The 16488-nt window shown below is 37.9% G+C and overlaps 1 protein-coding gene across 3 annotated transcripts; it reads right to left on the reverse strand.

The window, feature by feature from the left end:
- Positions 1–6076: 6076 nt before the first annotated feature.
- On the reverse strand, positions 6077–8711 carry LOC135291000 (histone H3.v1-like). Of its 3 annotated transcripts, XM_064404998.1 has the most exons (3): positions 8379–8711; positions 7037–7261; positions 6077–6547 (listed from the first exon to the last, which is right to left on the reverse strand). In XM_064404998.1, the coding sequence occupies exon 3, from the start codon at positions 6538–6540 to the stop codon at positions 6307–6309; it is 234 nt and encodes a 77-aa protein (XP_064261068.1). In that variant the 5' UTR covers positions 6541–6547; positions 7037–7261; positions 8379–8711; the 3' UTR covers positions 6077–6306. The 3 variants fall into 3 exon arrangements, with proteins under 3 accessions (XP_064261068.1, XP_064261069.1, XP_064261067.1); XM_064404999.1 differs by having other exon boundaries at positions 6077–7261; positions 8526–8711; XM_064404997.1 differs by having other exon boundaries at positions 6077–7261.
- Between the last annotated feature and the right edge of the window lie 7777 nt (positions 8712–16488).

Genomic DNA, 16488 nt, shown 5'->3' on the forward strand with positions numbered 1-16488 from the left:
CACCCCTTTTCCCAAGGTTAATAGAAAAGCTGCAAGGAAGAAGGTAATGTACACAAACAGGATTGCCATTAGCTGGCAGCTATCAGAGAGTTCCAGCTGCAGTCAGACTCCCCGGTCTCCACCTGGAGGAGGGGAATGCCCATTTTTGCACCCCCAGCTCTGGACAGCAAGAGGACCCATCACTGCCTGACTGTCTGGGGATAATCACAAGTTTATTGATATTATTGCTCCCATTACACAGACAAACAAGCTGACAGCAAGGGCATTCAGGATTTGTAAATCTGCCTTGTTTCCAGTTAGTGGTTCTTTCTTTTCTCCCAGGTCCTATGCTGATATGCTGTGACAACACATGATTTTTAGAGAGATAGAAAGAAGGATTAGCAATACTTTTTTGCCCCTTTTTGTTCTGTTCTCACTTTTTAGCACAAGACTTCGTGGTTTTGTTGTCCTCTGTTCAAAACATCAGGATTTCTGATCGTCCAGTTGAGACAATATTTTGGCCTAACCAATAAAAAAAAAAGTTGGTAAAAGCAGTAGAGCATAGAAAGCTGCTGTAATGAAATTTTTTGAGGAACAGAAATGCTGTCTCTATGGCTCTTAAATAAAATGGCTTTTGATTTTAATATGCCCATGCCAACATTAGAAAGAATCTTAGTCAAAGAAAAGAGATGTTAACCCAAAAGGAAACAAATTAGATGCACTTATTGGGGACACACAAGTTTAGAATATTTTCTCATTCAGAGTGTGAATCTTTCAGAAAATTTCCTTTTCCAACAGGTATTGAAACACAGCAAAAGGTGATTATAAACACATCTTTTAATTTAGTCCCCAGCTCCATCTGGAATGCAAGGAATTCAGGGTTGTTGCTTCCATAACAAAAACTCTCCAACAACCTCAGATAGAAAAAACCCTATTTCTGGCTCAAACCTGTCTCCCACCTCCTGACAGAGCATCCCCTCTCAGCCTTAAAAAGCAATACCAGTGTTTGAAGATAGTTCTCTTCAGTCGCAAAAGCTCTGGCAGAGGTTGTGCTGTGGCAGCAGCAAAGTGGTTATCAGAGCAGGGAAGGTAAGGAAAAATGAAGCTGATACCAGCACAGTGGGGTATATGGTCTCCCTGTGTGTCTTTAAAGGGGCACCATCAACTCAAAAATCACTCTTCTGTCTGAAGCTTCCTTATCACCTGCTGTTAAAAGTAGCACAGTCAAGTACCATAGCTGAGAGAAAGCATACGTGGAGTTTTCCGGTATATTTTTGTTTATTTGTTTGTTTGATTAGCATCAGTTTGCTCCTTTCTTTCATTATCAGTGTAGGGTCTAAAAGCTCCTTAATTATGCCTCCGGCAGAGTCCAATCAGTCACCAGTTTGTGTGGGCTTTCATCTCAGTGGAAGAGATGGGTTTGTGTGAAAGGGAAGGTGGGGGTGAAAAAGACGGAGAGAACATGATTCAAAGAAAGGTGGAGTGAAAACTTAAAAATAACAGTCACCTTATAGAAATTAACACGGTTTTTTGAGCACTTTTTTTTTGAGCATGGAATTTGGACCAAAAGGCACAGAGTGAGTTGGCAGCAGCTTCATGAGTATAATCTGTCAAGAGCTAGGGCACTGAGGAAGTAGCTTTTGCTTCAGACTACCAGGTTACCTTCTTCTGCAAGGTAGTATTTAGGATCCATTTTTTCCATAAAATAATCCTAAACTCTTTTATACGAGGGAAGATTTTTTATCTTAGTAAATGGAAATTGGAGCCCAGCAGTAGCAGAGAGTTTTTGGTTGGCTTTTTGTTTTGTTTTGTTTTCTTTTGGGTTTTTTTTTGGTTTTGTTTTTTTATTTTTTTCCTGACCTATAGCACTGTATTAGGGGAATTATGCTGTACAAGTAAAAGGGAAGAAATAGCTTAAATGGCAGCCTACCCCCCAAGGGAAACCTGACTTCACTAGTAAACTTTAACTCAATTTCAGCTCCTTTGAGGTCAGTTTTGCTTGGTTTCTTATTTCCTTTTTTCTTCCTGTCCATATTCTTCAGTTTTCCACTTTCCCACTGACATTTATTTTGAACAGCATCCTTATATCTTGTTTAATTTTTTTTTTCTATCAATACAGAAATAAAAGATCACTCTCTTTCCATCCTCCCCATCTGCTTGAAGATGAAAGTCATGAGCCTCACTCGTCCTAGAAAGGGAATGATGATAATAATAATAACAACAATAATAATAATAGCATCTTCCATTTAAATAGTGCCTTTCATCCCAAAGCTGATTACATGTCGGGCCAATTTGTGCTTTCAGTTATATGGCTATGCCTCCAGAATAAATCTGTCAAAATCAGTAGTGTCTCTCTGGACTAATCCAAGAATTTATTTCTATAGGATTTAGGTATGTAGAGGTCACTGCATCATCCTTCTTTCCTCCAGCAGATGTTCAGCATATCAGGATCCAGCCAGCCTATTCCTGTCCATACATGTTCTCTGTCATGGCTTGAGCAGGAGCATAACATACTCTTGCTGCACAAACCTTCAATTTTAGTCTGTCAACTGATGTCAAGGATCCTGGATACTCTAGACAAATTTTCTTTGATCTGTTGGAAGGCATAGCGTGGTAGTGGGTGTTTATTTTAAAAATCCTTCTGCACTCCACTCTGGGTACTCCCAGCCCTCATTGTTACACAGTAGTGCAGGTAGAAAAGAATAACAGAGACAATAGGTGCAAATGGAGCTGTTAAATAGCCTGGGCAACATGCCAAGGATAGGATTTCCAACCACTTCCCAGTGCTCTGCCTCTTTCTCAGAGTTACATTTTTATGTCAAATTGAAGATCTGGAGTCACAGTTCTTCCTTCCCATTGCTCTATAATGCCTGGCTTGGGGATGGTGCTCCTAAATGTTAGTGCAAGAAGTTAGAAGTGATGTGCTACTGTAATGCCTGTATAAGTTGGAGGATGAAGGAACAACTGTGCTGAGGTGCACACTTTGATGGTACACAGGCTGCTTGTCAGGGTGGGGCTTGGACATGTCTCATGCCCCAAAGTGCCTCAGTTTCCATGCAATAAAGCCCCAGCATAGGGCAGGAGCAGATTAACTTTACAAACTCAGCAACATGTCACTCATTGTGAATGCTCAGGGACAGAGTGGTGTGGAGCATGGTAGAATGCCTGTGCTCAGCAATCATGCCACCATCTGAAATCTTTCAAATTAGGTGATCTCAGTCATGCTTTGCTTAAGAGGCCAATGATTTATGTTTTCTGGTGTGACCTCTTATTATTATGTCTCGTTCAAATCTTTGTAGCTGCCACTTCAAATGCAGCCTTGCATTTGTGGGCTCTCTCTGGAATCTCACCTGAATTCCATTCTTATTTATCCAGACAAGTTTTCCTGGAGATCAGTCCAGTAGTGAGTTTCCTTGTGCTATTTCTGGTACTTTCTACTTAAATGCTTGGTTGAAAATATCACGAAAACAATCTATTTCACAGCATTTTCACATGAAAATGAAGCTTAAAACTGAATGAAGTTATTTCTAAGTGGGAGAAAGTGATGTTTGGATCAAGTTCAGTTTGAAGTTTGAAGGGTGAGGATAAGGAGGATTTATGCTATCCAGAGAAATTGGCTTGGTCACCCTCAGTTATAGACTGTACAAAACTCACAATATAAAGTAGTTGGTTCTTGTATAAATAGATTGTACGCTTACAAAGAGAAGGATTAAAACCATCTTCCTTAATTACATCCTATAATTCATACCAGGATAACCTTGTAAAAGATCAAACAGTAATGGGGGCAGAAAGGGCTTAGTGCACAGCACAGAAGAATAGCAAGAGTTTGCCCTTTCCAATATGCAGTGTGCAAAGAATTATGTGGGACATGACCACTTAGAAACTTAGAGACAAGAGAAGGGAGAGGGGACAATAACTATTGCAGGGGCTGAAGCTGTAAATGTTTATTCATGCAGCAATCAATTTTAGCTAGCTACCTCTGATGCAGACACACATACATATGTGAGCCCTCTGTATCAGAACAGATCTCAATAATTTATAGACTTCTCTACACAACATCTTTATGAAGTAGGGTGTTTTTTTTTTCTGATGCTCTTCAGAGTAAGGGGTTGAAGTGCAAGGAGACTAGCACTGAAATATTTTCTATTACCAGGAAATGATTCATGTCTTCCAGATACAGAAAATAATTCAGAATTTTTCAACATTAGTTAATTTCTAGAATCTGAGATACAGAGGAGTTAGAAACCTTGCATGATAAAACAAGATTAGGCACACTCTAAATTGTATTTTGGTACCTCCAAGTTAATTTGTTTTGCTTTTTTTTAACTGCAGTGACAGTGGATCTACCCCTCCACCCCAAAACTGACTTGATCTCCTAATATGTTGTTAATGGGATTCTCCATGGAGTGGATGATGTAAAGTGGCTTTATTTTGTCTAAGGATCCCATACTCCACAATTGCTCATTAGTCAAAAGGCAAGCATGAAAAAGTTTTGCTGTTGCCACCTTGAAAAGTTACACAGTTTCAGAACAGTAGTTCCACTGTCCTTAGTGCCTGTGCTTCTTCATGCAGCAGTAGATCTGGTAAGGGCACACAGTTTTTGTTTCAGGGCACAAAGTTTTATTTCAACTTCAAATAGACAACTGATAGATTTATATTTTAGGGCTATTCTCTCCCACCTATAAAAGAACACAGATCTGCCCTAAAATTAACATTAAAACCAACAGTTCAACCAGCATAAGGCATAAGAGTACAAAGTTAATCCATCAGCCCCATTTAGCAGGATTTATCAGAAGTTTCTTTAGGTCTGTGATCAGCAATATGCCCACAGATAGATGTCAGGAGATATCCCAGTCTTCACGGTGACTAGCCCTGCTCTGCTGCCCTCTCTGCACATGGGTTTGCTGATTTACTGCATTTATTGGCAGACAGCAGACCTGACACTTGGCTTACAAATCACTTTCCTGGCAAGTGGTTTGAAATTTACCAGAGATAGCCCAATGCTGGATCTGAAGGATCCAATGTGTCCACTGTGGACCTTATCTCCAGCAGCCTGTCTGAAGTCACACAGGAAATCTGAAAAGAATGATGAGCCTATGTGTTTGACTAGTTTCTTATCCCAGAAAAGGTTATAGTCTGAATACACTAGTACTGCTATTATGCTCTGGGGTTAAAATTATGGAAACCTTTATTTGTTCTTTTTTTTTTTTTTATCCCAGTTTTAAATTATTCTTCGTTTTCATCCCTTGCAACTTCTACAGCATTTGAATGCATCTCAGTTTTGTGTCTCAGCTTCTCCTTTTTATGTTTTTCTTTCAACTTGTGACAATGATTCAAACCTAATGTACTTTTCTTGTGATTTCATTGCTTCAGAGGAGAGCAGGGGGAAAGACTCCAGCTGTTTATATGCAGTATGTAACAATTAAAAATTTAATTTCCAGAACGTTTCTGCAGGTGGGGTAGAAGTGCCAGGAGAGTGAAGACGGATAGTTACAATTTCACTGGGTAAACCGTCATCTTTGAAGCCACCTAGTCAGCTTCCAGAAGAAACACTGACCATATAATAATATGGCAATGTGCTACTATCCAGCTTCCTTCCTGCGAGAGTCCACTAGCTGCCAAACATTGAAGGTGTAATATACCAGCAAAGAAATTACAGGTAAGGGACAAATCATTTGTTACTGCATTTATCTGGGCTGTTCCTATTTTTGAGGTAGGAAACTCCACTTTCATGATCCCAGCTTTCTAAGGCCATTCATGATGGCAATCATCTTTCTTTTGGAAATATAATTGTCGGGTATACTCTCTGTGAATTAATTAATATAATCATTTTCTTGCAGCAACACTGGCTCTGTCTTGCATAAATTCTTCTTAATTGTCCCAATAGTCTCACCTCAATGTACATATAGAGAAAAAAAATATTTTTACTCAGGCCTTATTTTCCCATGTTAAACCTTACTTTTTCTCAAGGAATGGATCCTTTGCAGCCAAATCATTGCTCTTGTCCAACATAGACTGATTTTTCAAAATATCTTTATTCAAATCAGAATAAGAGAACAGCACAAAATCAACATCTGATTAGTAAGATTCCAGTCATTCCTCCTATTATTATTATTATTATTATTACTACTACTACTACTACTACTACTACTACTACTACTACTACTACTTCTACTACTAGCACTTCATGTTGGTGATCCATAGCTGCTGACTGGATAAAACATGCAAGTTTTTATCCCTCATTATTTCCTTCTTCTGTATTCCTTAGAACTTTGGACATAGAGAACAAATGAGATTATTTGTGCCTCAACACAAGACACCACTTTACTAAAAAGGTTTCTTTCTAGTTCTAGTTTCTTCTTCTTCTTCTTCTTCTTCTTCTTCTTCTTCTTCTTCTTCTTCTTCTTCTTCTTCTTCTTCTTCTTCTTCTTCTTCTTCTTCTTCTTCTTCTTCTTCTTCTTCTTCTTCTTCTTCTTCTTCTTCTTCTTCTTCTTCTTCTTCTTCACTCTCAATCTTCACTCTGATTCCACTCTGTGCTAACAGTCTCTGGCTTTGTGTCATCAGCAGTCTGAAATAACATACTCTGGTTTGCAAGTAAAGGAAAGGGAGCAGTGGCTCTAGCCTATCTGATCAAGAACTCTGTTGCCCTTCCCTAATAATTCACCAGCCAGCTCCTTACATATTTATAGCTCCTCATCTAACTCCTCAACTAATCCCCATCCCCTCTAGCTTTGATAAAAATTTCTAGCATGGACCATATTAAATGTTTTCTTGAAGTCCAGGCAGATTAGATCTATTAAATTTCACTTGTCTAGAAAAATCAGTTATCTTATCATAAAATGGTATCAGTTCAGTTTGGCAGTCTACCATTGGTAAACCCATTTTTTTTTCTTTTTTATCTTTCCATCTTTAATATTTTCTTTCAGAGTATGTCCTAAAACCTGGCTTCCTATAAAGCCTAAACCCAGTGGTCTATATTTCCCCAGGCCAGACATCTGATTTAAAAATAACAGGATGATCTTTTCTTTAGGAGAAGTTTCAAGAAATTTCTTCCAACCTGGCCTAGCTGAGGAGAAACAATCTGTGCAAAGAATATGATATGTTTCTTCCTGAGACAAGTGACGACCTTCTCAAGCACAGCTGGTCATGAAAAACAGACTTTTGAGTGTCAGTTGAGCATCCTTGGCTTGTGCAGTTCATGAACTCCTTCCAGAGTGCTCCTCTTCTCACTTTTTCTGGCTTCTTCAGAGGACTGCTACTGTCATGCCTAATTCTGCCCTGTCTGATTTCAGAAGAGGAAGGAACAAAAAAAAGGATTATAAATTATAAATATATATATAAAATAAATTATTATAAATTAAAACAGGAAAAAAAAAAGTAAAATAAAAGCACAGAGGAGCAGAGGAAAGAGGGATTTAAAAAATAAAGAGTGGGAGGAATGAAGAGAAGGGTGACAGAAAAAGGGACAAAACATTTGATTGAAGTGCACTTGTCACTTTCAGGGAGCTTTATGATCTATACACACTGGAAATCTCTTACATCTGCTCCTCAGGATGTCTTCTAAATAGCACAAATTGTTATGTTAGCTTTCCTCCTGGGAGTTTTCAATTCTCATATCTGCAGCCACCCCAGTTTTACCAGAGATTTATCTTGAGACTCACTCAAAGACAACGTCCTGAAAGATGCTTTCCCCTGTCCAAACGATGGTTTAGTCTTGACTGCATCAGTCAAGACTTCTTGTCTGCATCAAATTGCAAGGCTCCCTTCTCCTTTGCCATCTCCCTCGTGCTTTACTTTTTTTTTTTTTTTTTAAATACAGCAGCTTTCTAAGTTTCCCCGTTCCCATGACACTATGATGAGTTTTGGATCATTCACTGTGTTTAAACCTTTCAAGAACATTTTCCACATGGAGAATCCTCTTAAAGTGAATACATCATTGTACATGATTATCCATGCTTAAAGGAACAATCAGCAGAACAATATGTCCTGTTCTCAGCACTGCCTGCGAACTGCACTTTCTTCTTCCTATTTCTCACCCCTCCTAGCTTGTTGCAATTTGTTCATCTGCATAGTTGCTGGGTTGGAAAGCAGCTGTTTGTAAATTTTCCATCAGCAGGCCATAAAATTTTACTTTCATGAGAGACAGCATGCTTCAAAAATTTCAGTGTGAGTTTGGTGATCTTTCTACCCCTCAAATCATCACAGAATCACAATACCACTTATCATTTAGGCTGGAAGAGACCTCTGAGATCACTGAGTCAAACACCACCATCAAGGCCAACTAGAAGGCAGCACTTGTCAATGAGATCCAAGCATTAAGTAATTTTTGAACAGTCATTTTTGAACACTTCTGGTGTGTGACTTCACTCCCTGGACAGCCCTTTCCAATGTTTGCTAACCTTTTCTGTGAAGAAATATCTCCTGATGTCCAACTTGATCCTGCCCTGAGGCTTTGTCCTCTTGTGACACTCATTGCTGGGAGCAGGGGCCCACTCCCACCTGGCTGCTCCTCCTGTCAGGAGCTGTGCAGAGCCAGAAGGTCCCACCTGAGCCTCCTTTTCTCCAGGTTGAGTCCCTGCAGCTCCCTCAGCTGCTCCTCACCACACTTGTCCTCCAGACCCTTCCCCAGCTCCGTTTCCTTCTCTGGACACACTCCAGCCCCTCAGTGTCTTTCCTCTAGTGAGGATCCCAAAGCTGCGCACAAGATTCCAGGGGTGGCCCCCCCAGTGCCCCCAGCCCAGGGGGATGGGCCCTGCCCTGCTCCTGCTGCCCACGCTGTTGCTGACACAAGCCCGGTGCCATGGGCCTTTTGGGCCATGTGGGCACTTTGCAGCACACGTTCAGCCACTGCAGCTCCAGATCCTTTTCTGCTCCTCTTTTTCCAGCCACTCTGCCCTCAGCCCATAAGTGCTCTCTCTGGTTGTTGATCAGCTCACGACATGAGCTGATCAGCAAATGCCCCATTTGGGCAAAAAAACTTCTTCCTCAAATCAGTTTCCTACTTTCTGTAGTTTCTCTTTCTCTTGTTTGTTTCACCCTTCTCCTTCACAGCTTTTTCTGGACACCAAAAAAGTACCAAGGCTGCAAGATTACATTTTTTTTCATCTTCTGCATATCCTTAACCACAATGATCTGCACTTGTGGAGAAGTCTGTTAGAAAAGGGATGAATCTCTGGAAGCTGTGGGGACCCTATTGCTTCCCCTGAAATATGAATTATTTCTCATTCCAAATCTCACATAAAGGCTTTTTCTTGAGTGGCTTGGTCCAGCTCATGATGAAGCCATAAGTTCTTTCCACGTCTGCTGTTACTAGTAGAACAGTCCTGAATTCTAAGCCAGCTATAGTAAATTAAAAAGTGACAGATGCACAAACATGTGAATTTAATTTAATGGTTATGGGACAGTTTCCTCCATGGAATTCCCTCTCAGTAAAGAGTGTTCTGATTACACCCTGCTCTGAAGCCTTATGGAATATGTCATGTCATGGTTGTTCCATTCCCACTGACATCAAGGCCTAAAAGCCGTCCTGGATGTACTTGCATTAGTAGTACAGCTACATAACAAAAATGTTTTCAGTTATTGTGGGCTCACAGTGGAGACTCAGGCAGACTACCTGTGGTGGCCTCAAAAAGGATGTGTCAGTTTACTAAACAAATATACCCATAATTGCCATCCTGTGTCTCACTTTAGCCTCACTGTTCCCAATTCCTTTCCCCAACCTTGCTGTGGGTGATGTTTTCTTAAAAAAAAAAAAAGGTTTCTAAACAATTAAAAATTGCTCATATAAGAATTGTCCACTGATCTATATAGTATTAAAAAAACTTTAGATGATTACTAACTTAATCAGTTACTTATTTTTTTCTACTTTGCTGCTAAAGGTGTGTGATTCTATGTCTAATTGTATCTACATTGATAAAATAAATCTTCAAATTAGAAATATACATTGGAAATTTTTTCTAATAGCAAAAATTCAGAAGATTCAACTTTCTGTTTTTAAATAGATTTTTTAAATTGTATGTTATTTTAGCAAAGTAAGTATTTTTACTTCTGCTTATGTTTTATGTTATTTTTTTTCTCCAAGGAGAGCAAACCTGCATGTATCTTGCCCTCTTCCTTCAGGCACAGAGGTGTTTTCACTGTTTCTTCCTGTGTTCCAATATTTCTATAAAATAGGGTGTTCAAGTGACCACTACAGCCATGTCAGTGCAAAACTTCAAGTTCAAAGTTCAATGGAAACAACACGCAGTTTCAAGTTCCTTATTGTGCTGGAGTTTTTCTTTTGTAAAGTACATACTTTTCCTTGAGCAATGGCAACAGCCCTTATATAGACAGTAATAAAAAAAAATAAAACTCCCTTTATTATGAAATATAAGTTCTGAAAAGGTTACACATTCACTTCAGCTGTTTGCGCTTAATACCTCAGCCAATTATACCTGGCTAACAAATGGGTATCTGTAAATACAAATATTTATTTTCTTTGTCACTTTATGGTTTGTTTTGTTGTTTGTATTTTTTATTTTATTTTCCTTTTTTTTTTTCTTTTTCCTTCCATTTTTTTTCTCATTAATCAATTGTTTGTATATGTTTTTCACCATGCGGGAAACTTTTCCAAATTTAGTCATCTTTGTGAAGCAGCCTTCTGAAGTATTTTCCTAAATATATTGGGCACAGCTATTTATAATCACTGTAAATATTTGCATAAATAGACATATGCACACTCGTGGGCACATATGCATGTGTGTGTATCCATGTAAATGGTCCTATATGTGATCTGCAGTCATTAAAACAGGGGTTCTGAACATTATATTGCTGACTTAGGGAAGATGCAGTTCACCTGATTTTATAGTGTTAAAAGCTGTGTGAATAATTAATTTTGTTTGCTTTCCTATACATTCAGCAGAGACTGTAGTGGGTTGCTCATGCCAGACCGCATAAATATTGGCCTTAGGCTAATTCTTCCCTCATTCCAATACATGGGGAGGACACATGAATGACTCATCACCTCAATTTTTCACAATAAAACTCAGCCTAGGTAGATATATATTTAAGTGCATGCTTAGCTTTTTGTTAGGGAAGGTTTATCTTTGTTACCATGAAGTTTCTGTACTCCAAGTAAGGCTGTGCTGTTCCACTCTGTACAAAAGCTGGAAACTGAAGATTTTGCTCACAGGAGCAAATTGAATTGCTCAAGATGCTTTAGTATGCATGAGATTTGTCTCCTTGTTTGCTGTGCAGAATCACAGGTCACAGATAAAAATCAAGGCTGCATCTTCATGATTAGGGAAGTGATTTTTGGTGTCCAGGCACTGGGACCTTCTGAGAGAAAAGGCACTGTGTAAATGTGAAGATATCACTGATAGTTATTATCAATAATAGTAATAATACTAAATAACAGTCTGAAAGAATACTAGCATTCTGGTGATGAAAAAAATATTTAGCCACTGGTCTTTTCATATTAATGAGATTCGATTTTTCAATCAGTATGAAGGACATCACCTGTGCTCCTTGCCTCCAGGTTTATCTACATGGGTGGAATAGATTCTGAAAACTAGCACTTAGAGAACTTTCTCAGAAAGATATTTCCAAATGTCAGCATTTTCTATTACTTTGTCATTGACTTCTAATGTGTTTTCAGAATGATTTGGTCCTTTCTTGGGTGAGGAAGAAAAATGGAAATCGAAAAAAACTTATATCATTCATTATTATGCAGCTTTCATATTGCAAAACACAATTTATAGCGAAACACTCACCTTCCTTTCTGCTGTGCCACTTCAAATGTCCAATGCTAAACAGAAAGTGCTATAAAAATGTCTGCCCTCACTCTATGAGATTCAAATAATTGACAATAAAGTGGAAAACTGTTAAACATGTAACCTTGGCATAACTTCCATGGGATATTTATTCTCCCACTGTTGTATAGTTCAGTTTGTTTTGTTGTTTTATTGGATTGTATTCTATCCAGTTGTGCCTTGCAGCATTTGTGCATGAGTCAAACGCCTGCAGTGGGACACATGGCAGAAATAAAGCAGCAGAGGACAGCTCACAGAGACTGAACCTAGGTACCATGGGCTGCCTCAAAACTTCAGGGACCTGTAACTCTCTACTTTGAGGGACAGCATTCTGCCACACTGCCTGGGAAGGAGCTGCAGAAATCCTGGAAGATTGGATGGGCATGATCATCTCCTGTTGACTGCCACTCTGAGGCAGAAAGTTACTTCACGGAGTTTAGTGGCTGCTTTGTGCTTGAACATCTTTCTTTGGGTGATGAGCAAGTTTAGGCTGGCGCCATGGGGCTCCTCACTAGTGTGATGCTGGCTGAGTAGCTGCTCCAATCCCATATGCAAATGCAGCAGCCCACAGTAGGACAACTGGGAATGTTTACTCTTCCTTCCCCCTGAACACACTTTTCTGTCAGTTCAAATACTGCTTTTGCAACCTGGTCCTATATACCTTAAAAAACCAGAGGTGATAATAATTAAATCTGAATGAATTATTATGCTTGAAAAGGAATTTAAACATCCACTCTACTGCTTGCTGCCTATTATTTCTCTACCTTTGTAGGAATTTTTTCCTCTTTCCAGGGTAAAATTATGAATTATGATTTTTCCCAGAAAAGAACCTCAAAATGTAACTACCTCAGAAATAATATGTGAAATATGATATTTCCAGAGAATGTTGTTTTGTTTTTTGTGGTTTTTTTCCTATGGTTATTGTAAAACTCCAATGAGATTCAGTGTGAAGGAGATAAAAACCAAGCAAATGAACAATGACAACAGCCATGACTCTATTGTGCAAATATTAAAATAATAATAAAATAAGGAATATAAATACTCTGTGCCCAGATATAATAAACAAAGGACCTAATGCACTGATTTCACTGATGCTGACTGCATTAAGGTTTGATGGAGATGCAAAACAGATGAGATTTTTCACCTTGCTCAAAATGGAGGGTTCCCATGTAAAAGGCTAAAACACCCTTAACCCTTTGATAAATCTGAGCTGATGCACTGTTATTTCCATGACAGAGATAATCTTTTGGCTGTAAGGGATCGACCTCTGTGAGTAAGACAGCTTTTCATTTGTGGTTCATTTTCTCAGTGACCATTGTGAGTGGTGTCACTGCATCCTGAGCTATGGCCTTCAGAACTAAGGAGAAATTCACTTTAGCCAGTATATATCCTAGTTCCTGAGGTGGTCCTAGAAAATCCAACTCTTCACTGCTACAATAACTAGTTCAATTAGTTAAATCATCTAAAGATGGTCTATGTCAGGGATTTACTGATGTTTAAGTGCTTGACTTTGTAATCCAAATATCTTTGAACATAAGGCATAGGAAGAAGGATTGCTGTACCCATTTGATCGCAGTATGTGGCACAGGGAACAGGTGGGTTTTGCTCTTTAGGCTTTTTTCCTCATTTTTGTTTTCCTATTCTTGTCCTTTTTCTTTTTTTTTCTCCCCATTTCTGGGGATGACATAGGCCATTCACATAGACTAGCAATGTTAATTCCCAGTCTTCTTATACAATGATGGTGAGAGCTACATCTCCCTGCGGGACAATTCAGAGTCCAGACAGCATTCCAAATCACCCTCTGGAGGTTCTTTTTCAATAGTCTTTTCCATTGCCTATTGAACAGAGACTGATACCCATAAGATTAACATTAACCTTTGTGTATTTTATGTTTCCCAGCATGAAGGCTTTGTATCTTATTTAAACAATGGAGCTACAAATTATTTTGGTAAACTGCCTCAAGAAGAAGGGGAAGCGTGTTACTTGGCAAAAGTTTTCTTGTTGACAAAAATCTTTGTTTCTGTTTAAAGGTTACAACTCAAGTTTCCTGTTGAAGGCAAAGGAACATAACTCCTTTTCCTCAAACAAGGGAAATAGCAAAGTAGAGAATAGCAAGGGTAAAAGCAAAGTAGAAGCAGGTTAATAATGGGAAGAGTTTAATACATTATGAAAATGCCCAATGCAGAACTGTCACTTTCAGATCTTGATTATTTTAACTATAATAGTATTTTTTAACCTTATTGGGGAAAAAATAAATGTATATATATATTGCTGAGATCCCCTTTGATCAAGTTAGAGCTTTGATTTTTCAGTTCATTACAATTTTTCAAGTACTATATTCCCAGGAAAAGTATTCATCTCAATTTCCCTTTTACAGGAAGAGTGTATTTAAGTAAGTCCATTGGTTTGTTCATTCTTATTTATTTCTCTGATGACCATATTTGTGTCTAAAATATGAGTTCTATAAAGATCTTCTTGAAAGGCTAAAGCTAAAAAGGAGCTGGAGATTTCCCACAAGTAAGGCAATGGATTGGAAGGCCCTGAATATTAATTTACTGGTTTAGACACAAGGTTTTTCTTACTCAGAGACTCCATGGTAAGGAGAACCACAACACAGTGAGCTTAATATAGAGCTGATTTTCAAAGGCGGGCTTAACAGATTCCTTCTGCTAAGACTGTCCCATGCTGTTTTTTTCTCTTATAGGCTAGCAAAATTCTCTCAGCAATAAAAAACCTTATGGCACTAAAAAAAAAATGTTGGCTATCTTTGACTTACGGTGTGCCTTGTCCCATGTTCAATTACTTTTCTCCTGCTAGGTGAATATCAGAGGAATGATAATGTGACAGGGTCACAGATAAAAACAGATTAGCCACTACACATTCCACAGTGCAACTAAGCTAGACATCAGTAACCAAAACATTCAATGTAACCATATCATTCAATATAACTGTATCACAGAATGGAATTATATTTTGGCATACTGTCTTAATTTTTAAAAGCTGCCTCTTATTCTGTTTGCGCATGGGTTCTTCTTCTTAGGATTCAGCGTGAGATATTTTTTACTAAATATCTTGCATATGTAATGCTCTGCGCTTATTTAGCAGTATTGATCAGTGAATCACAGTGCCCCAATTGAAATATAAAGCCTGATTTAATGTTCTTTTCTTTAAAAAAGGATAGTATATAGTTTATAAAAAGAAATGTTAAAAATGTATTGATAGTAGTAAAAATAATGATGATGATAATAATAATAAAACAATTTCTAAAATTCTGCTTCTTTTCACTGGCTTCTTACTCAATTAGGAAGTGGTGTTTCCTTGATAAGATGGAGAAGCCAGTAATATGATAGGAAGTCATTAATACAATATAATCACAGCCCAAGATCAAACTCATCTCCTGTCTCTTTACCTTGTCAAGTGTTTCAATATTTTATGTTGTAATGTGATGACCAGAACTGATCACTGTAATCTAAGTGTGGACCTGACTAATGCATTGTATAATCAAAGATTTTCATCTGACTTAAATTCATTTGCATTTTCTTGCTCTGGTTGTAAAAAGGCACCCCTAAGACTTAGTGTGGTTAAAGATCATATTTCATCACCATTTCTGTTCTGAAAGGCTGTTAAATTCCTTTTTGGCCTTGAATGTCTGCATCAAATGTTTAGGCATATTTGCTTTATACTCTCTCTTTCTTTTTCTCACTGTGTTGGATTTTCTTCCCTTCTCCATCTCATATTTCTCTTACATATTATTTAAAATTTTCCTGTTTATTTCCAGGAGAATGAGAGGGAAATATAACCATGTGCTTTTCATCTCTTTCTTTTGCCCTATTTTTCAAATTCCTTCATTTTCTTGAATTTCATTTGTTCTATAGATTATTATTATTTATTGCTTTATTTTGATTGGTAACAAAAAAATGTTAATTTCAACTAATGATAAGAAGAAACAAAAGAAATGTGACCTGTACTATCTTCTCTCTTTGCAGATGACATATGAGGCCTTTAGAAAAATTGGTGTCCTGAACAAGCCCAAGCAGAACAAGCCCAAGTCCTTCATATTGGTAGTGCCCTATAGATCATCAAAGGAATCTGTTCATAACACTGAGGTTGATCTATCCTACTCCAGTAAATGCCTCAGACACCTAAAATCCTTTTATAAAACTGAAGATGACTTTTTCACCTGCTCTTGGAATAATTTTCTGGTCATATCTGAGTTTAACATTGTTATGACACTCATTAAATAACTCTCATGCCAATGGTACTCAGACTTTGAAATTTTTGTCAGGTTTTCATATGCATAAGAAATGACCTTGCAAATATTTTGAAGATGGCATTCAAATTTTTTCAATGTTAAGAAAAAGAAAAGGTGGAACTCATTATTCACTGCTTTTAAAATTAATCTAAACATTTAACTGGATGATTTGAAACTGTTTATTTTCTATGCTAAGGTTTTTGGTTTTTTTAATGTTTATCCTGTATTTATAATTTTGGTTTTTAAACATGCATCTAAAACGACAAGAAAATTATGTCACTCTTCAGATAGTAATCAAGAAAATGTTATGTTTTTTCAGTTCCAAAGTTTTTGAAAGAATTATATGTTCTGTTACTTCAAGTCGAAGTAACTTCCAGTTGCCTCAACAAAAGGCAGCAGGGAACCTACCTCTGGTTTGGGGAATCTACAGTGGTCTTCCTAAAATATGTGCTTTTGAATTCTTACCAT

Source organism: Passer domesticus, chromosome Z, assembly GCF_036417665.1.
Source record: "Passer domesticus isolate bPasDom1 chromosome Z, bPasDom1.hap1, whole genome shotgun sequence".
Classification (NCBI taxonomy): Eukaryota; Metazoa; Chordata; class Aves; order Passeriformes; family Passeridae; genus Passer; species Passer domesticus.

What these genes read in the sequence shown, in the direction of transcription:
- LOC135291000 (XM_064404999.1), bottom strand. Translation starts at nt 6,540, where the DNA reads ATGACACAAAGCCAGAGACTGTTAGCACAGAGTGGAATCAGAGTGAAG.